This window comes from Ambystoma mexicanum, chromosome 5p (genome assembly GCF_040938575.1).
Source record: "Ambystoma mexicanum isolate Mex_15411 chromosome 5p, UKY_AmexF1_1, whole genome shotgun sequence".
NCBI lineage: Eukaryota > Metazoa > Chordata > Amphibia > Caudata > Ambystomatidae > Ambystoma > Ambystoma mexicanum.
The window spans coordinates 882,264,966-882,290,911 of NC_090930.1; the positions used below are offsets into that span (position 1 = coordinate 882,264,966).

General features: G+C 47.6%; 1 protein-coding gene across 11 annotated transcripts in view; it reads right to left on the reverse strand.

The window, feature by feature from the left end:
* Positions 1–876: 876 nt before the first annotated feature.
* Positions 877–25,946, reverse strand: part of COA1 (cytochrome c oxidase assembly factor 1) — an 813,838-nt gene continuing 788,768 nt past the window's right edge. For all 11 annotated transcript variants that reach the window (XM_069613311.1, XM_069613319.1, XM_069613316.1 and 8 more), the window contains one exon: positions 877–1,562. In XM_069613311.1, the coding sequence (XP_069469412.1) occupies positions 1,415–1,562 (148 nt within the window). In that variant the 3' untranslated portion in view covers positions 877–1,414. The remainder of the gene's footprint in view (positions 1,563–25,946) is intronic.

Genomic DNA, 25,946 nt, shown 5'->3' on the forward strand with positions numbered 1-25,946 from the left:
ACCAAAAGTAAGGTCCAAGAATCTTGTAAACACTTGTAAGACGACAAATAGAGGATCAGCAAAGAGAGGCTAAGTACAATGTTGTTTACAGTTCCATCTTAACTTCACCCGGGGTAAAACCCTACCTCGGCCTACTGAAGACCTTCGCCGCAAGGTTGGGACTGGTGCACCTCAGGAACCTGAGCCTATTGCAAGGTTCTAAGAAGCCTGAGGTATGCCCCTTCAAGAGTCCTAAGCCTTTGATGGTCTCCTGAGAAACCAGAGCCTGCTTTTGTTTTTAATGCTGTCACAAGTGAATAGATGAGTAGGGGGTACCAAAGTATGTCACACCCCCACTGATGCTCCTTGTTCCGGTTTATCCGGATTTTAGAATTTTGGAACACCAGTTCCCACTAGGGCCAGTTACTGCATGAGGGGCAGTTAGTCTGGTTGGAGGGCAAGTATAGCCAAGTTAGACAGCTTTCAGAAGAAATAATAAGTAAGGGAGTGTTATCTTGTCTTCTATGTGTGTTTGTCAATGACTGAAGAACAGTATTACTGGTCATGTATACTTAGGAATGCACCATTTGCCACTTAAGATCCCGGAAAATACCTGGCCAGAATCCCAAAGTGCACCCGAAAATTGTTGCTCTATTTGCAACCAATTTTACTGGCCTAACATTTGCACTACACTTCTAATATTTTATTCGAGAACCTAACGCCCCAGGTGATGTTTGTTTAGTCCTGCTACCTGTCTAAAAATGGCCTACTGACCACTCAATTTCCTCAACATTTCCTGTAAACAACCACTTAGTCAAATGAAATTAAAGGCCTTGCAAATTTCCTTTACTAGAATTACATGTGATCTAGATAAATATTAAGTATTTCAAATTAAAATGTACTAGTAGCAGTCTTAAGTTTATTACATTTCTAATTTGTGTTGCAATCATTTTTCCACCAACTGAGCGCTGATGTTTCGTCAAACAAACTTGTGTTGCTCACCATTTCATTTGATATGCATATGTTGTTCATTGCGCACAAAAGTTTGCGGGCCCCTGTATAACAGCATTTGAATCTATAAAAGATCCAATGCCGGAGAAACCATATTCACCTCCTTTGAATATAACAATCAGAGGGATACACACTTAGTAGAAAAGCAAAAACAGAATATATAAAAATGAAGTCATATTTAAATGCACATTAACTATTGCACATTCTATATTGAATATTATGACCTGTGGTAAAGAAGTTTCTTTTACTAGGAAGTATAATGCTTTAAGGAATAAGCGTTCATGTACATCATGGCACTGTCATATTATGATCATGTATTTGTGTACAGACAATTACATAAAACGGGTCTAAAGCCACATCACTCGTTGATTTCAATTTCTATAGTATATTAAAACAAACAAGGTTTCTAGTGGTGAAAGCAATGCTATGAATTATCCTTCACAGTTTCAAATAAGTAGCTTTGATCGCTGCTCAATCCTTGCTCCATCACGCCTTCATGACTCGCAGCTGGAAGGTACACCGGAATACGCTGTCCATCTCTGAGCTGTAAAATCACTTCCTGCAGACACCACCTGAAATGAATGCAGGGAGAAATTAAACAACGAATTGGAAAAATCGAGCAGTGCTGATTGCAAATACGGAGCACTGGGGCATGGACATTTTAGGGAGAAACGGTACAAATGAATGAAAGTGATTGTGGACATTATGCCTAAAAAATACAAAACAAAGAAGTATTCACCAATTTAAAAACATTATTAGTAATATAGGTTTAAATAAAAAAGGATTTTAAAATGTGAAAGAAGGATTTTAAATTTAAAATACAATATGCTAAACATCTTTCACTTCTGTTTGTTACATTTCCATCTATGGCAACAGAGCAGAGCCACTGTTCTAGTCCAATACAATGAACCTCAAGTCTTGGGACACAGTCATCTATTACTTATGACACCATATCAAGCAAATGCTTATGTTGTTCCCATGCCTTTGCTATTGAGATAAATTGGACACAAGATGGGGTGTGCAATAACAAAGCTTTAACAGGTCATTTCGGATTCTCAACTTTTCCTCTCTTAACTTGGTGCCAATTCTGGTAATTAGGGCACAAATAAGGTAATGCCGAAATGTCTCAGCCACACCTCCACTACACTGGCAGGCAATCTAGAGATAGGAAGTCAGTTTTGGCCCATTTCCACATTCCTGGCGCGAAGCAGAATACCCAGCCGAAACTTCAAATCGAGAGATTTTTGCCCAGAAGGTTGCTCGTTGGCAAGACACCCTCCTGTTTACTTAGAAAGAACAAAGAGATTGGCGAATTAGCAGTGTTTCTCCCAATTTCAAGATTAACGATTGCCCAAAATTAATTATTTGTTTCTTAAGTCGGCATGGGTAATATTCCTTTTCACCCTAAAACCGGTCCACGCCAATTGTAGTTAAAGCACTTTCAACATACAGCAGCCAAAGAACAGAAAAATAATTTTCCTTAGACAAACGAAACAGAAGCCTTATGAATGGTTGCCTTTCCGTTGCTCCTCAGTCTGACGCAAAACAGCCAGAGACGAAGGGCTTTAATGCCATTAGGCCTCAAAATTCCTACTCCCAATACAGGGGCAGCCTCAGAAGAGATTATGAAAATGCACTTTCCATGCTTAACAAGGAAGGACAATTCTGGTATCTGCACATTTCAGCCCAATACAAAGCAGATGTCTGACCTTTTCAGTGCTTCAAGTGGGATGTAAAATCGAGGGGGTTGGGGGGTCTGACAAGGGGTGTGACCTAAAGGGGGAGTGGCCTAACAGGCAGCATGCGGCTTAGGTAAGGGCCACCTCCCGCCTTCTCCTTTCTCCGACCCGTGGCATGTAATTTCTTGGTAGCGATCACCACTCTCACCTGAAGGGGGAGGGTGATTGCTGCATCTCTTTGGTTAAAGGGATGCTTGGTGGATGTTGGTGCCATAATTAAGGAACAAAAAGAGAGGCAGGTACAAGTCAAGGCATTTTTTTCTAAAGCCTGAAGCTCTCGTGCATACGGGAGAAATACGAGGGCTTCAGGCAGTAGAAAAAATGCCTTGACTTGCAGCAGCTTCATCAGCTGAGGCTACTACGGGATGCTACGGTGCCCCAGCAGCACCCCGTCTCAGAAACCCTTTTTGGAGACTGCCGGGGTTCTGCTCCGTCCACTTAAAGGCCTGGACCTTTTTTGCTTTAATCACATTGTGGGCCTTGCACCACCCTATCTCTGATCCTAACCACATGACATGCACCTGGTTATCAACGTGAACTCAGTGGGCAACTTCAAGATCAGCCTGGTACTTTCCAACAAAGTAGCCCTTTTCTCACCCCAGACACGTTGGCACTCCCATCATTCCCTCCCCACTGTATAGGCATCATACTTAGCTCGCATTGGCACAAAGCAAAGATCATGTCATTCTCCGCTTTCCCCTTTATCAGTTCCCATCCCCAAGAGTAAACCAAACATGCCACTAATCAATCCAGTTAACAAAGGATTTAGAGCCATTTCCCTGCACATCTGGTAGTTCAAATAGAGTGACTGTCATTCTGGGGGGTGCTAGTATCTAAAATCGTGATTTGTGTTTTGGCATACTAAGACCTCTGCCTTTGCTCCCAGGATTACAATCTTGGTAGTAGGCTGCAGCCCTACACCTGCTCGGCTGCACACCTTCATGCCTAATTAATTCAAAGGGCCAGCTGGCGCCTGGGAGTCAGGATGCAATGGTGAGGCAAGGGATAAGGCCTCGTCGTTCTGTGTTTCTTTGAGAACATGTCCTGCGCGAATTCAAGCCTACTCGTAAACATGGTGTTAGTTTGTGTTATGACTGTTGTGTATATGTGTATTCTACATCTTACATAGTTCAATTGCAACACTACAGAATAACTTTCCCCTGTACAATTTCCGGATTGGGGTCGTTTGTTCGTTTTCTTTTTGTTTGCAGCAATCTGACTGCAATTTATCTGCTCGGGCCCAGATTTTAAATGCACATTTTATTTTGGGTCCCCTGCCTCCATTGTAAAGGAAGCAGGGGATGCCCTGCACCCCATAAATACTGAGCATGGAGAGTGGGCGACACCCCCCACTCTCCATGTTTGGTATTTTCAAAAGTATGCGGCCAAAGTGCACACAAGGTCAAATCAAAAATGTGAAATACAATCAAATGTTTGATACAATCAATTTTTTTTGGAACAAATAGGCTAATACCCAATTACCCACTTCCGCCATTTATTCCTACGCATACCACCCCTTCTCCCCCCTACACCGTCCGGTGCTCATTTCAATATTTTAATATTTTAATATATTTTTTGCACTCTACATCGTCTGGGAAGGGCGGTCGTCTGAACGTGCATCCCAACAGTGGCGCCAATCTCCATATACATTTTTACAGTGGCATGGCATTTTTTATTTGGCATCAATGGTAAAGTAAACCTGATAAGTGGTATTATAGAGCTAGCATGGCACTATGGGCGACAATGCACATTTCCTTTCTTACTGTGACATGGCAATTGTTATTTTTAATTGGCATCAAGGGTAAAGCAAACATGAGTTTTTATGTGGCTAGAGTGACTTGCATTGGTGGCAACATTCTAGCCATATAGTCTTTGTGTGTTGCTGTACTTGGCATCAAGGGAAAAAGCAAAGATAGGGGAGATTACATGGTACAATGGCATATGTTGGTATAGCCGGTCTGGTATTTTCTTTCTGTGGCATGACATTTTCTACTGACTGGAAATCCTTATATGGTAATATTGGCATACATTGGTGTAGCCAGCATTAACATATTTCATACACTGGCATATTTGGTGGGCAAAGCCATCATGAAAATGTGTTGGAAAATAGTCCTGTACACTGTTGGTGACTTGCCTCTATTGGGTTGTCTTATGTTTTACCAAACAAAACCAATTGCAAACTTTGTGGCTTTTTACCTAATTTTTTACAGAATGTACTGTAATATGCACAATTTTAACACATAAAATGTCTTAGTGGAGAACGCCACAAAAGCTGCCTTGTTTGGTTCAGGCTCGGTTGCTTACGCATATTCGGCACATCCATTTATGCTCCTCGAGTTCAAAAATTCACCAGCAGCCACTGATATTTTGGATCAAAAGAAACAGACTTAACTTTTGGAGTTCCACAGGGCTCAATACTATTCCAACTTTTTTCACACTTACATTAAGTTCCTTCAACCACCAGTTTTTTACATGCACTGATGAAATACAGAGCCTCAAACGATTCAAGAATAACTTTTTAAAAATCAGTTGCAATCTTCAGAAACTGCATGACGAAAGTGAGAAAATGTTACAAATGGATATGCTTTTCTACTAGTTTTATTTTAACGCTTTCTGGGTTTTTTGAAGAATTTCCCAGCCTATTTACTGCCCGAAACCCCATGTATCCTGCTGCTTGCAAAGAGCCGAGATCAAGGAGACCACTTTGGAATAAATTCATCTGGATTTTGACAGGTTGTAATGCACTCTCACCTGGGTTTTGAAAGGGTTTGTGAAGCATTCTTCTCCAGCTTTTCTGCCCCCCGTAACAACAGTTTTAAAGGGTCACAGCACAATGTTTCCATGCCGAAGAGAGTCAACACTGATGAAGGAGCAGTTAACCAACTCATCACTCTTTGCTTACAAAAAGGGCCATAATATTGGACGACGTGACATGAAAACCAATGTTCAGCCAGAAGTGGACAAAACACCATTGGAAATGTAGAGCATGTTGCCGATTGGGGGCTCCTACCCCTGTTTAACATGCCTAGTTTTTGTATTTACAGAAAAGCAAAAGCAATTTACACATGGTCATTTGAGATCGGAGAAGAATTCACTCCAACTGCAATACAAAATGTTAATTATGTAATCACAGGCCAATTTGGTCTAAAATGCTGAACCACCTGAAAGGTAAACATTTGCACACATGAACATTGCTCGAAAATAAAGAAGATTTTACAGTAGCCGTCATAGTGTTCTGTATGACTTTACATAATGCCTTTTTTTGTTGACTAGGCCCATTTTGCCCCCTTATCTATAGATCTTGGCACTGGTTTGGCCCCACTCTATCTTTGATATGGACCCTGAACAGCCTTTTGAGATGCTGTTTATCATTTCAACCCTAGGTGACTCCATGCCATTCAACAGGGATAGGAGCACCTGTTCCTTAATGCAACGGTCCTGGCCACATTATTATTATGGTATTTATTGAGCGCAGACCTAGCTTCGCGAAGCAACGGAGCACTAGATAATACACCGTTTAACATTGGTATACAACAGTACAGATGCATAACGGAGAGCTTATCAGAGGTAACAACATAACAGATATACAGCGGGGGGGTAGGATACAGAGGAGGGGTACAGCTGTCCCGGGTAGGGTGACGTGATGACCTAGGCATTGAGGAGGAGAGATTCCTTGAAGAGGTGGGTCTTGAGTTCTTTTCAGAATTGTAGGAGCATGGGGGCGAGACAGTGAGAAGGTTCTATAGTCTTGGGGCATAGGCAGTGAAGGCTTGTTTTTTGGTACTTTCCTTTTTGAAGCAGTGGATTTTAAGTCTGCAAGTGTCCTGGCTTCTGGCGGTGCGCTCTCCACCGGAGATGCTGAGTTTCTCTGCAAGGTAGCTGTGAGACTTGAGGGGGACCACCTTATAGATTATGCAGCAAGACTTGAAGATAATTTTTTGTATGCAGTGGGAGCCAGTGAAGGTTGATTAGGGCTGGTGTGATGTGGTTGTATCTGCGTAGGTTCTTGATGAGGCATGCAGCCACATGTATGATACAAGGGAGGATGATGGGAGGCCTTTGAGGAGTGTGTTGCCCCCATCCAGGTTCGATAGGACCAGTGCTTGAACTGTGGATCTAAAAGCTGTCCGGAGGGAGGAAGGGCTTGCCTTTCCGCAGGAGGGAGCACTGATACCAAGCTGTCTAATTTTGTTTAGCTATGTGTTTCCTGAAGCAGAAGTGTTTGTCGATGTGAAACCAGAGGGACTTGGCGCAGGAGTTGAGCTTGGGTGTGAAGCCCTCTAGTCATGTCTGTATGTCTGGGTGTTTGGTGTTGTTGGTGAGGAGTATGAGTTTGGTCTTGGAGGGGTTGAGCTTCAAGTATGCACTGGACATCCACGACGAGATCCGCAAAAGGCAGGTTTTGAGCCTATGGATTTCCTTCATGGAGTCTATCTTGAGGTACAGCTGTGTGTTGTCAACGTATTGGTGGATGTTGTGTGTGGCTAGGAGGGCTCCCAGCAGCTCCATTTATAGATTGAAGATCACTGGGGAGAGGATGGAACCCTGCAGGACTCCACAGGTGACGGGTAGAATTGGCGATTTAGAGGTGTCCATTTGAACAAACTGCTGGCGGTTGGCAAGGTAGGACTTGAACCAGCATAGGACAAGGTTGCTGATCCACATGCGCCGATCTAGGGTGTCCGTAAGCACCTGGTGGTCAACTGTGTTGAAAGCGTCCGAGAGGTCGAGTGGAATCAGGAGTGGCCATCGTCAAGGTTGTTGAGGGCATAGTCGACCACCTGTATGGTTGTTGTCTCCGTACTGCATCTGGGTCTGATCCCGGATTGGTAGGTTTGGAGGAGACTGTTGGTGTCAATGTGTTGCTGCAGTTGTGCGGCTACCGCTTTGTTGATGATCTTACCTAGAAAGGGAAGAAGGGTGATGGGGCGATAGTTATCTAGGTTGTCAGGATCCAGGCTGGGTTTCTTTAGTACAGGGAGGATTTGTCCTGTTTTTAGGGTCAATGGGAAGGTGCCTTCAGTTAGGGAGCTGTTGATGATTTCCAGGTAGGGAAGGAGAACTTCTGCGGGGAGGATCTTGAGGATGGATGCTGGGAAGATGCAGTTTGTATAAAATGTGGCTTTGAGGGTGGGCACGGTTTTTACCAGGTCCTATGTCGAGAGTTTCTTGAATGTTGTGCAGGGTGTGGAGATTTCACGAGGAGGGACGTGAGGTGGGTCTGTGAATGAAGAGCTGGTGTCTACGTGCTAGCAAATCTGATTTGGTTGATAAAGAAGGTGTGGATGGTGGTGTATTTTTAGATGGAGTGGGGTATGGCTGGGGCGGGTAACTGGTTGATGCAGTGCTTGACCGCTTTGAAGAGGGCACTGCTTTTGTTGTCAGCTTCTGCTATGGTGTTCTGGTAGTAGGTGGCCATGGATGTGTTGTCAGCGGGCTGCTCGGAGTTCCATGGGGAGTGCCAGGTCGGATGCAGTCCTGGAGCGGTGCCAGGTTTTCACTTGTTTTCTGATGACTCTTTTGCTGAGATTGAGTTCTTGCATGTACCAGGGTGCCGACGGTTTTGGTTTGCAGGTGCATTGTTTCGGAGGCACGTGTCAGTCAATGAAGGGTGAGAGGCTGGTGTTGAGTGCTACCAGTAGAGAGTCGCCGTTCGGTTGGGGGTTTTCGGTCCATGGAAGGGGGAGGTTGGCAAGTTATTCCATAAGGGCTTCCACTGGGAAGTTCTTGAAGGACCTGAAGGTTTGTCTGATGGGTTTCAGCTGTGAGTGCTTGAGTGGGGGTGGTGCGCAAGATGTTGAAAGGCATGGCTTTGTGGTCAGACCAGTCAAGGGGAGAGGAGAGCTGTAGTAGAAGGAAGACAGTGCAGTGATGATTAGGTTGAGGAGCTTTCCTTTCACGTGTGTTGGGTGTTTCGTGTTCTGTGTGAAGCTGAGGGTGTCGAGACTTCATCGGTTTGTTGGCACTGTTGCCTGGGAGGTTGAAGTATCCTAGGAAGATGTTTTTGGTGTGCGTGAGGGACATGGTGTTGACCAGGTCGGTGAAGTCTCTGATGAAGGCGGTGTTGGGTTTAGGTGGTCTGTAGATGAGATGGAATGTGACTGTGTCCGTCAGGGAGAGCGCAAAGTGGCAGGAGAGGACTTTCAAAGGAGCCAATATTGTCAACATCAAGTCTGGTGCTGGGCCACAAGGTCTTGTGGATGACTGTGACGCCTCCGCCTGTCTTGTTTGGCTAGTCTCTGTGTTGGAAGCTGTGGCCGTCGGGGACAACAACGTCTAGGATGTGGGTGGAGGTGCGTGCCAGCCAGGTCTCAGTGATAAAGATGGTGTCAATGTCATGTGAAGTAATGAGGTCGGCAATGTCTGCTGCATGGGTGATAGCAGAGCAGAGGTTGGTGAGCATTGTTAGGAAAGATTTCGTAATTGTAGGTAATTTTCCTTCCATGTGGCAACCCCTAAACTTTTTGCTGTTGTTTTTCACCTTGTTCTTGACTTTGCCAGAGAAGTGCAGCCTTCTGCCGCACTCTCTGGGCTTTCGCTCCTTTTCTTATGGGGAAACTGACATGCCCTTAAGACAGTCAGTACCGGGGAACGCTGTTTCCCATAGTTTCTTTTATCATGTTGCGGCTTTAGTGCAACATGACACAAGAGGGCACTGTAAGCTAAGTTACAGCTCTCTTGGGTCTCTAGCCTTCTACAGGCCCTAGATACTCGTTTAGGATTGTATTTGATCGGTGCAAGTCATTCAGGGATTGGAATGGTGGCAGCGATCGTTTTGTGTATTTTGAGCTCCTTTTGGCGTTCTAAGCGCGTTTTTCGCGCTGAACCCAAAATGGTGGCCTGGCTCCCAAAATGGCCAGACCACGAGGCTCCTTTGTCCTGTCCACTGACCGTCTTGCTCCCTTCACCTTCCCCAGGTCGAGCGACCCGGGGCCTTCCTTATTTGGGCATGTACTTTCCCGCGAAACACGGATGCTTTCGCGGGCTTCTACATGTCTTTTGTGTGCCTCCAGGGTGTGGGCTGGGATGTCTGGTCCCAATACACATCCTGGGTGGCAGAGAGTCTAGGGTGGTGTGAATGCCTGGGACCACCGTGGTCCCTGATTGGTCCACGTATGGTGTGAGTGTTAATGAGCGGATCTCCCATTGGGTCCCCTCCGTTTTGGCGCGAAGGGAACCGTGGATAAGAGGGGGCTGGAAACACCACTACCATGTCGATCTCCTGAGTTCTCACGAACGAAGGAATACAGGAGCCAAGTATCCTGCAACCAAGAGGCTTGACCGAGGAATCGCTGGTGACCCGCTGAAGGACTCCTCCTTTGCACTGCTGTCGTCCTGTGAAACCCTTTCCTCCTTTGATCGAACCAGAAGGCCTGTACTGGTGCTTCGACCTTTGGAATAGCAGGAACAGCTATTCTCGGCGACTTCATCATCTCCTGCCAGTAAGCCTTCGGAAGCGTCTCTGGGCCATCCAGTTGACTGACCAGCTTACAAGGGAGTCTTGCTCTGTAACCGCCGCCAGGTTGTGTTGTATTTCGAGTCCTTGTCACTCTCACACGCTTAGTACACTTGGCGTTCCCAAGTCTGAAGTGAGTAGTGTACATTTGGCTCAGATACACACGGCCGCTCCGTTGCCCTGCTGTGGTGACAAAACTGTGCAGGTTTCTTCGATTGGGACGTCTTTTTTCTCTACACGACGACGAGGCATTCCCGGCTCTTCTGAACCTGCCAGCTGCTGAAACTAACGTGGAGAAGCCTGGGTCTGCTTGCATCGGGGACCGGTGAGTAGTATAGCTAGGATCTGGTCGCCCTCCTGCAGTAGCCCATTGCTTTTCCCCGCTGTGTAAAAACAGCACCCTTTTGTCCGTACTCGCGCTCTGCTTCTGCTCACTGTGGAGGCTGCGCTTGAGTCGCGGAACCTGTTCTTCTCCTGTTGTGCACTAACCCGAACTGCCTGACTTCCTCCGAAGAGCTTCTCCTTTTGCCCGTTGGCACCAGCGTGTGCAGGTACTTTGAGCACAAGGCTCCACTCTTCGCAGGGCTCGGACTTCCATCTAGTTAGGTGCCTCTGAAGGCGAACTGAGTCTAAAGCATTATCGCACTGCCTGTTTTCCTTCCCTTTCAGGTGGACTACACATTCCGTGCATATAACGCTTGCGACTGTAGTATTTGTATATATATTGTGTTGATATGGTATGTGTTGGCTTAATATTGTGATATTGTGATTTTCTCGCTACGGTCATTATTTTAAAGGCCTTAAAATAAATGTGTATATATTTTTGATATAACAACTGTTTGGAGTAGTTTGTAAGCGCTCTTGCTTTGTGTGCTCATTGCGGGCTTTCAGTCACCCTCACCCCTCTTGAGACCTAGTCATGACCGCCGCGATCGCTACCTTCATTGGTCTGGCTCGTCCAGAGGTTACCCTGTTCCAAGTAATTAGGTTGGCCTTCTGAACTTCTGCGCCACCAGGACAGAGTTCAGAAATCCGTCTTAACAAGCATTAACATCCCTTTTTGTAAACGGTGATGGGGTACTGATGGGCTTCGGGATGATGTGGGTGAGGTTGCTGCATTGCAGATGGCATTGCCTGGTGATGGTGGGGATGACCTGTGAGGATGGAGGGAGAAAACACATGTTGGTGCGCGCTAATCTATTGTCTTAGCAGGAATTCTGTCCCTGGATCCTCCCGGTCCAAACAGGAATTGCCCTTATCTTTGTCGGCCCTTCACTTTGGGTGCCCTTGATCTAAGAGTTAAGAGCAGAAAGGAAGAGGCAGGGCCAAGAAGGTGGGTGGGGCTTATATTTTATTTAGCGCAAGTACTGGCAATACGTTTTTCTTAGTATAGGCCCTTTTACTTGACACGATGACAAGACGCCACTAGAACTGCCTTATTTTTCATGTGATGGTCGTAGCTTGCTCCCATCTTAGCTTTAGGTTCAGATAAGTCATTTTTCCAACCTGCAACTTCAGTTCAATAAACACCCTTGAACTGTGATCACTTGTGTCTGTCTTAACTGTTGCCACCACGAGTTCCTTGTAGCTACTTCCTTTCGCCGGACCACTCTGCTACTCTGTATCACTGGTTTCACAGTTATCAGTAATTTAAAGTTCACCACAGGTCTACCTTTCTTCGCGTCTCATCCACACGGGTCCATCCTTCAATTGTGCGATATACTTTTGCAACTTCAATCTTCCCTTAACACACACCGGATTTTCATGTTGCTCGCCAACTCACTGGCTGTGTGCATTCCTTTCTTGTCTTTTAATTCACGCGTCAAGGATAATACCACAGGCTTGGCCTCGCCTCCCCAACTCTGTCGTTCACCCGAGAGGGTTGCAGGTGGGTCGCAGGCATCTTTGAAACACAACGCAGTCTTCTTGTCTGGAATTTGGCCTTCTCCACATTTCTCTTACGATTATTTGGAGGCAATGACTTCCTGCAGGGAACTCCTGGGATCCTTCACCCCTGGCTTTCGTACCTCGATCCGTCGCTCTGCTATAGTAGGTTTGCCTTTGTCCCAGAAGTTCTAGTGCTTCTCGTGTGCCACGTTGCTCAGAGTGGCGCGTCTATGTTCTGCCTTTTATCCGTGTGGGGAGAGCTAATGGGTATCCGATGTATGTGATTAAAGTCAAATGCCTGACTTTGCCTGGCCCGATTAGCGGAACATGTCCAATGGGATGTGTTATGGTTAGCCTTGTAACTCTCAGTCACCCTCTTCCTCGGCCCAGTGTTTGTGTGGAAAAGGAGGGGGGAGTTGGGACATCAGAGAATCCTAGGAGGGATCATGGGTACAGGAAAGGGGGGAATACCGAGTCTCACCATTGGTCGCCTCACCTCCACTCCCTGAAGACCCCTCACCCAGGTGATCCTCCTTCACTGGTCAACCCCCAGGAACAGGATCCAAAAGCAATGTCTGTGTCCTGATCAGATTTCCCTGAATCCAGGTCTCTATGCCATCTGCCGTCAAGCGATTAAATTGTCCCAGCAAGGCTGACTGATTTAGAGTAACATACCTTTTAGTTTTCTCCATATTGTTCTCAGTCCACTGTATTCTTTTCCCCCCAGCATTAACTACTAAATCACCTATCTTCCTTTGTTCGTTACAGCAATTCTAGGCTGTCGTTGCAAGCGTAAGCATTGCATGATCACTATGCACATTTCCCTTCACTTCTAGCTTTCTAGCAAGTACAACTGTGGGCTCATTACAGAAAAAATTATGTAATGTGGCTACTTTATCACCACATTGTATGCATTAAGTATGTATTTAAGATTTTCAGTTTAATTTACAAACAGAAACAATTTACTGTGCAGTACGGGTCTCGATGTACCCACACCCCACGCCCACTGTACTGCGTTACACTACCTTACTCTCAAAAGCCGTGTTTGGCTCAAGCTGCCTTCCCCTCGCCCACACCCCATACTCCAGCCATTGATCCCTTGCAGCATTACCTCAAGTATTATTACTTTTAGTATTTTTTGTATTTGAATCGTTTGAGGACATCAAAACAAAAGCACCAAAATACGTTTTGAAAAAGGCCAATTCTAAAAGTTGTCTGTGGAGGTAGGAAGTGAGACCATCTCCTTGCCACCAGAAGCAAACGCACTTGCAGCTTTGCAACTAGTGCTTTGATGATGATGCCTGCATGAGCTTCAACCAATCTCCATATGTCACAAGGCGCACTGTTATAAACTGGCAATGCACTTAGCTACAAAGCTTTCCAGCGCTCCATGTTATGGCACACTATAGTGTATACTCTACACATCCCTTCGCTGGCAACGCATTGAGCACCGTTCTTACGCAATATGCTTTATTACTGGACAGCTGAGGAGGCAGCAAACGCTTTTGTCTCTCGTTATCCCACCCCACCCTTGAATTCTGACCTCTCCACCTCCACCTGACAACCGACTTTAAGCTGCTATATTAATTAAATGTTTTCCTGCTTAGAACCTGGGTTCATTGTGTTACTATATGTCACTGTACAGTGTATACCGCACAACGCTGCCAATGTCAATTGCTACCACTGTCTCACTACAACTGTCTGTGTGTCTCTTTTTGTCTTCTGAAACTTAACACAATGGGATTTGCGGCCAGAATGGCGCACAAATTCTGTTTTTTTCGTGCAAATATTCCATGAATTACCCCCAATGTGTCCTGCTAAAGTATGTGGTGATGTGCCCAAATAGTCTAACATAAAACTTTCCTTAAGAGTCCCCCACACACACAAGGGTCAATGTTCAGCTTCCTATAAAAACAGGACCAATACTGCACCATCCTGCTCAGAATCACTTCAAATGGTACAGTACTTTCTGGTTTAATTCTATTTGTTTACTGTAGAGCATGTTACTGCAGGTTGTACAGCACATGTCTCTCTCGATCTCTTTCTTTCTCCCCCCGTCTAGCTCTCCCATTCCCTTTCTTTGGTCACTTTTGTCACTTACAGTACTGCAATGTTTTCCTGTGTTCAGTTATGTTTCTGTATGCTACTGTACAGTGTATACTGCACACCACTGACCATGCCAATCACTGACAATGGGCCTCATGACAAGTTTGCTGGTCCGGAAATATGGGTGCCGGTAAGATCACTGGCACCCTTGTTTCCAGACAGGCAAACTACGTGTTTGCCTGCCAGGGCCGCTATGCCCAACAGGTCAGACCCTGCCGAGCACAGCAGTCACAGTAAGCAAACCCGTCACGGAACCCCGGCACCGTTAGCAACGGTGCTAGGGCTTCTGTGTCCTCACTCCCACTGGGACTCTATGGGAATGGGGATTAACAAATTTACCGGCGCCTACAATTCTGGCCACTGGACTCGTAATGAGCCAGTGGCACCGGGAAGTCAGGTGCTGGTACATTTTTACGGGTCTGGCAGCAATCCGCCGGTAGCACCGGAAGGGCTACCCCCGGATCCGTCATGAGGCCCAATGTCTTTCGGGTCCTCTCTCAACGGCCGCCTCTTTCTCTCCCATTCTCTTATAACTTCCCACAATGTGCTGTTCTACTTTATGAGGTGATGTGCCCAAATATTCTAACATAATATTTTCCTTAACGGAGATCCCACAAGTGTCAGCATTTGCTTACCTGCAGAAATTGGACCTCAGCTGCACCATCCAGCTTGGAGGCATTGCAGTGTATACCACACATTGCTGAGAATGGCAATCGCTGCCAATGTATGACTCTCGCTGCCTTTGTCTCTTACATGCACTGTGTCATTCTATTCGTCATCAGAAACGTCTGGCAATATGTTCTGCTACAGTAGATCACAAGTGCTCAAACATTCTAACATTATATATTTCTTAACAGAGACCCCACAAGAAGCTCAACTGTTTGAGAAGGTGGCTTAGAAAGAGCCATTGTACTTCAACATGCTGTGGGTGAGGTACTCACCCAAAACAGTGACAATTAGGACATGCTGGTGGAAAGCAAGTTGGGGATGCATGATCCTTGCTTTAGAAAAATAAACTGTAGAGGAGAGTCAAGAAGGTCCATTTCAGCACCGGAGATTCCCCCGACATTTGCAGCTACCAGCTGATGCCTGCTGCGCTTCACAGAAAATCATCCACTACTGCTGCTCGTGTGGTAATAGCCCTACAATTACCACACATGAGTATCTACTTTTAAAGTGGCTGCCTCTGTTGTTGTTTGCCAGGTTGCCTAGCAACCCACACGAGCTGCTACAGCCGTGATTGGCCCTTTTTGCCCATTTCTAAGAAGCGTCATCGCTGGATGGCGAGAGCCGGCCCTTCCTGTTTAAGGCCCACTTGATAAGGCCAGTGCGGATCTACATGATTTTACCAAACCGAAAAGTTTGACTCCCAAAAGTCTGTTCTCCCCCCCCAATTTTCTGCAAATATATATGTGGGGGCAGACCCCCCAGATCTCCCTCACCATACCCCTATACATTTTTATTCACTTTACCCCCCCACATATATATACGCGTAAAATTGGGTGTCGAACCTTTGGGGGTCGAACTTTTGGGTGTAGGTAATTTTGTACAATACCGGCCACCACGCCTGTCCACTGCCGCATCGGAGCCGCTAAGAGACTCCCGCCTGTTCACGCCTGCTGGGAAAGCAGCAACACCCTCTGTGATCACCCACCTCTTCGCTAAGTACAATCAAACTTCTTCTGCACAGCATTTTATTCGTACTCGCCCGCCAGTACTTAATCATCACAATAATGCTCACAGTCACAATCAAAGCGGTGCAGCACCCACTCCTGTAGGTTCCACTGCCCTCTTTCTTCACCAAAAGATTTAACAGCACCCACTACCAGCCACCAGCCTTGAAGGCTACCCACCACTAACTATTGTGACACACAAGTGCTACTACCCTACTCTAAGCATACCATTATCGGCACCCACTATATATTGTTTTCCGCTCTGTCTCCTACAACTGTTATTACCCTGCTCCTGTTTGCCACAATTTCGTAATAGCCTGTTCTAGATAAATGTCACCATGTTATTCCTGTTTGCCACAATCTCGTAATAGCCTGTTCTAGATAACTGTATGTACCTCACCCAAGGTATATACTATACTTGTATATACTATACTTTTCATTTGTCATTTGATGCCATTGTCAATTGTTACTTTTCACATATATGTCGCATTTCCCTGCATCATCTTTATTTTATGCATTATATGTTCTTTTTTATTATTAGCAAATAAACTATTGTTTTCTCATTTCTGTATTTCCTAACACAGTGAGTGGTTAATACTTCTAGACTTCATCTTTGGATCTGCTACTTAGGAGACCATACTTTGAAAAACTTGTGGACAGGCCCAAAACTTTGTATCTGTCCAACCAAGCAATTGCTTAGAGCATTCACCACTAGTAAGAGTACATCATTTGTTTACATGTTATTCCCTTCGGCTCAGTACCGTTTCTGAATCAAGCCGTACCCTATTACCCTTCGGGGCTCTCTATGTTACCAACTTAGGCAGCCTTGTTGCTTAGGGCGTATTCTACATATTTAGGACTTGGGTCTTTGTGACCACTATTTGTAGTCCATTCTCCCCTTTTGCCTCTAATTTCTCTCCCAAGATTATTGTTTTCTGGCAATCGATCACTTTGGGCGGCTGAGGATCTGGATCAACACAGTGGTTTAAGACATCACTGTTTCGATTTATCTCTTATCTGGTATGGCAGAAAGCCAAACTTTGAGCTTCACAGATCAACAGATTCAGGATACTATCTCTGGTCCTTCCTTTTTTGACCCCACTGGTACAAATCCTCCGGTAGGGACGACCAACACAGGAGAGAGCATTTTACGCCTTAAGAAGAAGTACTTTTGCACAGAACTTCATGCACACTTCTTGAGGGAGTATTTGAAAGCCAACAATATCCCTAGTGGCCTGATTGTAAGAAACACCCCATGCCTTTTCCTAGACGACAAGCAATATGTAACAAATTTCAGCTATGTTGCAACTAAGTGCAGTCGGGATTTGATGGACTTAACCATCACCACAGCACAACGCATCAGCAACAGAATTCAGAAAGATCTAGATCTGGAAGAGACCAGTTTCATAACAAACACTGCCATTACCAACGCTAAAAATCAACTTTCAGACCTTAATAAACTATTTGATGATTTCAAATCTGCAACACTAACTAGAAAGACAAAGAAGCTTCAAAAGGATATAAAAGAATTTCAACTTGAAGTAGTCTATCCATACATCGCCGATAACTACATTTCCAACCTGAACCAGGGGACGGCACCTGGCAACCTGAACGCAAGACCACAGAGAAATCGCCATAGGGGCGTAACGTTCTCAGGCTCAAGCAGTGGGTCATCTTCTGACGACCAATCCAGGCCACAACAGGGTCGACAACAGGCAAATCTTGCTTATCCCCCCTCAACCTTCCCCTTCTTTCTTCCCTTTTTAGGTGGAGGCTTTGGCAACCCCCAATGGCGGCAACCACAATGGGGTCTCCCCGCCCGCAGAGGCAGAACAAATCAACGCTGACGGAGGTACTGAGTCCCCCAATAAATGCCCAAACAACCCTGTCTTCAATTTAGCCAAAATTGAACTTTCTGAACCCAAATTATCTGTACTATCTAAAGGTTTATCCTTCGTAACGACAACTCCAACAGATTGGTACGCCTTAGAAATGGAGGTATGCACCTTTCTCCGCAAAGTGAGATTGCAAACCTTTTTTCAGGAACATGGCTCAGACGAAGAAGCCGACAAAGATGACACTGGTCTTCACCTGCCCTCTACCTTTACTCTGACTGACAGTCAAGTCCCCCATGATCTTCTCACATTTGAGAGATGCATTTTACAGGACTTAGACCGACTAAAAACAAGAACCATGAGAACTAAACACAATCTTAGCATAGCGGGGAGAAGAGCATTGACATCACTACAGAATAATAAAAAGATTATCATTAAGCCCTCCGACAAAGGAGGGGACGGTTTGGTGATAATGAGCAACAAACAATACAAGGACATGGGACTGCTGCTACTCAATAACAGAGAAAGCTACAGCATCCTTCGTAAAGACCCAACAAAGGATTTCTGTCATGAAATAAGCGATGCTGTTAACTTTTGCACGAGAAAGAGACTGGAATTCAGATAAAGAGGCAGCTTTTCTGAGCAGACCATCGGGCAGAACTCCATGCTTTTATGCCCTGCCTAAAATACATAAAGACCCTCTTAACCCGCCCGGTCGCCTGATTGTGTCGGGCTGTGGCTCCATTTTGGAGCCCCTCTGAAAGTTTGTAGACCATTTTCTCCAACCTATCAGTACACAAACACCTACATATTTAAAGGACACGACACACACAATCACAGTTTTTGAGGGCCTTGCCTTTGACCCCACAGTTCAGTTTTTGGTGACAATGGACATTAAGTCCTTATACACGAACATCCCCCAGGCTGATGCTATTGCATGTGTTCGGGAATGGCTGTCTGCAGACTCTACCCCTTGCAAGACTCCGATTAATTTTGTATTGGAATTAATGGAGCTAGCACTATGTAAAAACTTTTTTACATTTGACAACATAATATACCTGCAGACCAAAGGAACTGCTATGGGTGCGACATTCGCCCCTAGTTTGGCAATCCTTTATATGCCCAAATTCGAGAATGACCATATTTTCTCAGACCGTAACCAGTGGCAGGCCCAGATTAGTAATTGGCATTGTTACATCGATGATGTAATCTTTACCTGGACGGGCACGGACACTGAATTAAATGCCTTCTGGACGTGGCTTAACACCTGTAACACAGATATACAATTCACCATCGACCACAGTAATACTGAGATTAACTTTTTGGACTTAATCATCAGACACAAAGAAGGCACCCTACAATGCGATCTTTACCGCAAACCTACGGACAGGAATACCCTCCTGCATTACACTAGTAACCACCCAGCTCATACTAAAGACAATTTGCCCTACGGACAATTTCTCCGTATTCAGAGAAATTGCACCTCGGTTGTGGACTATAAATGCCATTCTGAGGCCCTCTCTACCTGCTTACAAGCTAGAGGCTACCCCAAAAGACAACTTATACAGGCCAGCAAACAAGCCCGCAACACCAATCGAGACAACCTCATTCACCCAGAACGGGAGGATACCTCATCCACAGAGACCCGCATGACATGTGTTGTCACCTTTGGCACACACACGGCACAACTAAAGAAAATTGTCAATAAATACTGGCATATAGCACGTCTGAATCTGCCGGACGAACGCCCCCGTGGTTCGCCTACAAACGTGCCAAAAACATTAAAGAACATCTGGTACATTCCCTTTACCAACAAGACACAGCTAGCGGTAGTTCCGCACCCTCCACCCCCTACAAGGTCACCACCCATGCGGTAACTGTGTCGCATGCCAATTCACCAAGAAGATGAAAACCTTTACCATTGGTGAACGACAATGGACTCTTAGCGATCTCTCGAACTGCAAAAGTCAAAACGTGATCTATTGTATCGAGTGCCCATGTGGCCTTCGGTACATAGGCCAGACCACTAGGGCAGTCAATATTCGCATCTCAGAACACCGTTAAAAAATTAGATGAAAAAACTTTACAGCTCCCTTAGTGGAACATTAACTTGCCCTGAGCTATACCCCCAACGACATTCTGTGGTGGGTGGTGGAAAAAATTAAAAGTGGGCCTGATATCCAACACAGTCTTCTGAAAAAAGAATCTAGGTGGATTCACCGCCTAGACACATACCATCACGGTTTGAACGAGATTTTTCAGCCTCTCATTTAAGCCACATCTAGAGTGGGGAGACTGCTTCCCCGACCCTCATAACGCATCCCTCTTGGCTGCACCCCCTCCGAGTACCCTGGCACATACAACCACTATTCGTGACACTGTTTCCATTTTTCAGCCTTAGTGAATTTCGGGACACCTGTTACATACACAGGAACTCCTGAACACAACCTATTGGTCTCATATGTCTATTGCAACCACACTAAATAATAGCCCCTTATCCTCCACGAGTCATGTGTTTACAAAAATGATAATTACACATGGACCCAGGCACGTGTTTTTCTGTACAACGGCACTGCACAACCAGTTGCTGGGATCTATCCATGAAGACTGACCTTCTACGAGGGACGAATTCTGTGTTTACAACGACCGGCAGTTACGATTTTCCTGACCCGGGCTCCACACGGGTTTCTATGACAACCAGTACAACAAAAACCATGTGAGAGCGCGCGCACGTCTTCTTACACGGTTGCGCTTCCTGATTACACAGGATTGGTGGCCGTCACGGCGTCCTGGGCTCCACGCACGCGCGGTCTCCAGGATGCTGTCATATATACAACGGCATGCACCGCTCGCACTTTCACAGACATCGCTAAGACGCGTTCAACGTAAGCCGGTCAATTCACTCTCCCTACACAGGAGGCATAACTGAGTCCTGTTATCAGGTAAGGAGACCCCTGCTGTCCACTCTTTGCCGCATACTAATGTCCACTGGGTGACGCATCCACACAAATGGCTCTCCGTCTCTGGATCGGACGCTCCACAATCTGATCTGGAATTGCTGTACATAGAAATTAACAGCATTTCTGCATGTACGAGGTGAGGACACCCCTGTTGACCGTATCTCGTTACATGCTAATGTCCACCGTGTGATGCATCGACGCAAGCGACTCTTCATTTCTGGATCGTATGTTCCCAATCGGACTCGGAACTCCTATAAATAGAGACCAACAGCACCTCTTCTTGCACGAGGCATTACCCCAGGCACACGGGCACCCCACCATACAACTGCCCGCTACACCCTCTCATGGGGTAACCACTACTAAACTATGATCCCACAACTCATTGAGACCGCGACTAACTTGCACAGCACTATCTAGATGACTGTTGGCTCCTGCCGCCTGTGTACCCTACCAGCTTAGAGCTTAAAACCTGAACACACTCGACGATCTCTCCCAGCCACCATTTTTCATGTGCACACTATACACAATGAACGCAATAACCCCCTTAGTTATGACCTTCTCTATAGACTTTGGCCCTCCATTTTATTTTGGTCATGGTTTCCTTTTCCTGACCTATCCAGGATTCTTATCAGTAAACAGCTTGCTGGCAAGGAAAATAATCCCAGCAACAGCCTACTAACCAAAAAGTGGATCAGAACCATCCAGTCAGCAGGTTCTTTCCCATGAGTATTTTCCTTTCATTACTGGTCTCCCAGCCATTACCTTTTACTGCCTCTATAGGATGTCACTATAGGATCATGTGTCTCTAGCAGCTCCCCATCTACCCTTCTATTGCCTTTTTGTTCCCCACACAGAACCACTGTGTGGATCACCACCACTGCTCGGGCTCCCGTATACCTCAATGGGACCCGTTTTGAGGATCCTCCATGCTCAGCTTTAGGCCTCTTAGTGACAGAAAACCGAGAACTTGGGATACATAGCACCGGCAGGTAAGTTTCCAGCACGGTGCTGTGAGAACTGTCGTATTATTACGCATGCCCAAACAACTGTCGGCATTCTATAAATTTACTCACTGGAGTTTTCTATACACATTGCAGGGTCGCCCCTACGGAGCCCTGATGAAGGCGGACGCAATTCACTGCAAATCCGCCGAAACGTGAAACAAACCAGGAACACCTGATTATAACGGTTCCCTGTTTTACCAGACTCTGTTCATTCAGTCTCTGCCACGTTGGCGAAAAGATATCTTGTTTTCCCTATGACCCTGTAACATTTATTGTTATACTTAGAAGGAATACCCAACACACATAGGAAACTATCCCCTAATTAAGTCACCCTTGAAGCTTGGGCGACTTTATAGCCCCTTTGTTTCCTTTTTCTTTTGGATTCATCACAAAGCACTTATGTGTTCACACAAGTATGGAACAAGTACTTACCTGTAACTGTTGTTCTCCAGCATGGGTCTGGCATGGATTCACATGCTCATGAATATTCCCCGTCGTCAGGCTGGGAATCCTCGGTAAAGAAAAAACCAGTATCAGTTTCGTTTCTGATCTGTCTTTCGTAGTAGTAACCAATCACTGGTCTCTGCTTCATACTGACCACAGCCAATGACTGCCCTCTACCTAAGCCCCGCCTCTGGCAGCCATCTTCAGATTTGGAAGCACGTGAAGTGGCAGTATGACCAAGTGAAGAGCCGCAGAGGGGTAGACGGGAGGGTTCGCATGTGAATCCATGCCAGACCCATGCTGGAGAACAACAGTTACAGGTAAGTAACTTGTTCCTTCTCCAGCATGGGGTCTGGCATGGATTCACATGCTCATGAATAAAGAATACATAGCAGTACCCACATGCACAACCACGGGAGGTGGCAAAGGCTCAACATTAAGCATCACATCAAACTCAACATTAAGCAATCTTACCTCCTCACCAGGCTCACCTCAGGCGAACAGGTTGCGCAGCACTGCTTGGCCGACCCTGGACTCCTCCCTGGAATCCCGATCGACGCAGTAGAATTTCGTGAAGGTGTGCGTCGACCTCCACGTAGCAGCCCTGCAAATGTCCAGCAGGGGCACACCAGATAGGAACGCCGTGGTAGCTGCGATCGCTCTGGTGGAATGTGCTCTCGGACGGCCAGGCAGCGGTCGGTTTGCCAACCGGTGACAGTACATGATACAGCCGGAGAGCCATCTGGAAATGGAAGCCTTCGAGAGAGCCTTCCCCTGATTGACAGGTCCAAAGTTCACAAAGAGTTGTGACGTCTTCCGAAAACACTTTGTGCGATCCACGTAGAACTTCAGCGCTCTAGCCACATCCAGCGAGTGCAAAGTCCTCTCAGCCGGCGACGAAGGCGACGGGAAAAACACAGGCAACACCAAGGGTTCTTTGAGATGGAAGTCCGACGGCACCTTGGGCATGAAGGAGGGGTGCGTCCTGAGCACCACCCTCGTGTCGTGAAAAGTCAAGTACGGGGCCTTGCAGGAAAGGGCCTGGATCTCTCCCACCCGTCGTGCGGAGGTGATGGCCACAAGAAACGCTGTTTTCCACGACAGGAACTTCAACGGGGCCGAGTGCAGAGGCTCGAACGGAGGTCCCATGAGCTTGGTCAGCACCACGTTGAGCTCCCACGCCGGGGCCGGAGCCTTCACCGGCGGGAACGATCTGAACAGTCCCTTCATGAACTCTTTCACCAGACGATGAGACCACAAGGACGTCTGCCCCGTGGTTCTAGTGTATCGGGAGATCGCAGCAAGATGAATCTTGATGGACGCGTGTGCCAGTCCAGCTTTGGCTAGCGTCAACAGGTACGGCAGTACTTGGGGAGCCGTAATCCTTAGAGGGTTAATCTTCTGTGAGTGGCACCAGACAGAGAACCTCTTCCATTTGTGTCCGTAGCATTTAAGAGTCGAGGACGCCCTGGCCTTTGCAAGAACCTCTCTGCAGTCGGCCGGTATGTCGTATCCTCCAAACTCTAGCGCTGCAGGAGCCAGGCCTGCAAGTTCAGCGACTTCGGGTCGTGGTGGAGGATGGCGCCTCCTTCCCTGGAGAGCAGATCCGCGTCCACTGGCAGCTTGATTGACGGGGACGCTGACAAGTCCAGAAGGTCCGGGAACCATATCTGCCTCGGCCACGCAGGTGCGACGAGGATCATCCTGCACCGTGACCTCTTGAGCTGGTTGATGAGCCGGATCAGTAGTGGCAATGGAGGGAACGCGTATAGGAACAGGCCCGCCCAGGGGAACGAGAAAGCATCGCCCATGCTCCTCGGCTGGGGAAACCTGCTGGCGAACCTCCGGCACTTGGAGTTCGTCGCCGTCGCGAACAGGTCGATCTGGGGTGTGCCCCACCGTCGGAAGAGGCGATCCACTAGATCCTGCCGTAGTTCCCACTCGTGGCACGAGCGCAGCTCCCTGCTGAGTGAGTCGGCGATGGTGTTTTTTATCCCTGCCAGATGAAACGGCACCAGAAACATCCTTTGGGCGACGGCCCAATGCCACAGGTCCTGCGGCTCCTTGGACAGTGCTGGGGACCTGGTTCCGCCCTGTTTCCTGATGTAAAACATGGTGGTGGTGTTGTCGGTGAAGATCCTCACCACCTTGCCCTTGAGGGACGGAAGGAAGGACCTGAGGGCCCAGAACACTGCACGGAGCTCCAGGACGTTGATATGGAGGGACTTCTCCGTCGGGAGCCAAAGGCCTCTCACGTGCAGATTTTCGGTGTGCGCTCCCCACCCTTCCAGGGAGGCATCCGTGGTCACTGTCTCCTGGTGGTCTGGGGTCTGGAAGTCCATGCCCGCCGTCAGATGCGTGCGGGTGCCCCACCACCGGATCGCTCGGCGGAAACTCTTGTCGAGTGTGATCCTCTCCTCGAAGCCGCCCGTCGTTTGGATCCAGCGCGGGTCCAGGAACTCCTGCAACGGGCGCATCCGGAGCCTGCACATGGGAATGAGGTAGATGCAAGAAGACATCATTCCGAGGAGGGACTTGATGGACCTCAACTTGGCCGCGTCGGAAACCAACATCCGCTGTACCTTGCCCAGGATGGACCTGGTCCTTTCCTCCGACGGGGAGGCCAGAAGGGACACTGTGTCGAGCTTCGCTCCCAGAAACAGTGCGTTTTGCGTGGGTACCAGGTGGGACTTGGCGTAGTTCACGGAGAATCCCAGGTCCGTGAGAAGTTGGACGGTCCTTGCCGTGTGCTCCACGGCGAGCTCCCTCGTCTTGGCTCGGATGAGCCAGTCGTCCAGGTAGGGGTAGACGTGAATCCCCTCTCGGCGCAGCTGCGCCGCCACTGGTGCAAGGCACTTGGTGAATACCCTGGGTGCCGACCGTAGACCGAAGGGAAGGGCTCTGAACTGGTAGTGACGCCCTTGGACCACGAACCTGAGGAATTTTCGGTGCCCCTTTAGGATGGGAATATGGGAGTAGGCATCCTCCAAATCCAACGACGACAGGAAGTCGCCCTCCTCCAGCTGACCCAGGACGTGCTGGAGGGTGACCATCCGGAACTTTTGAGCTTTGATGAACTTGTTCAGCCGTCATAGGTCTAGGATGGGGCGCCATCCTCCCGTCTTCTTCTTCACGAGGAAGTATCTTGAGTAAACTCCGGAGCCCCGAAGCCTCCTTGGGACGAGTTCGATGGCGCCCTTCCTTAGCATCGCCCTTACCTCCCGGAGAAGCTGAGGGACGTGAAGCTCTTTCCTGGCCACAGGGGGGACGCGCGGGCACCTTCTTTGAAACTCGAGCGCGTGGCCCTGGGCTAGGGCGTCCAGCACCCAACGGTCGGTGGCGATGGACTCCCACACGCTGACGAAGCTCGCCAGCTGGCCTCCCACCGGGGTGCTTCGGTGGGGGCCCGACCCCACGGCCGGTTCAATCCTGCTTAGACGAGGCTTTGCCGCCTTGACCTCCTTGGCGACGACGGCGGGGTCCGCCTGACTTGCCTCGTCCCCTGTAAGCTTCTTGAGACGACGAACGGGCCGCTTGACGGTAGGTGGAAAATCCGCCGCCGGAACCTTTGGAGACGCCCTTGCCTCCGCCGCTCCGAAAGGGCGGCCGCCGTTGCTGGAGAACCCCGAGAGCCCGGGCTGTCTCCGTGTCCGCTTTAATGGCTTGAAGGGAATCGTCCACTGTTTTCCCAAACAGGTTGTTCCCATCGAACGGCATGTCCAGGACTCTGGTCTGTACGTCTTGACGGAAGTCAGTAGCCTTGAGCCATCCACGCCGCCTAAGGCACACGCCGTTGCCCAACTGGCAAAATCCAGTGTCGGCGATGTCTGTCGCAATAGTGATGGCGTGGTC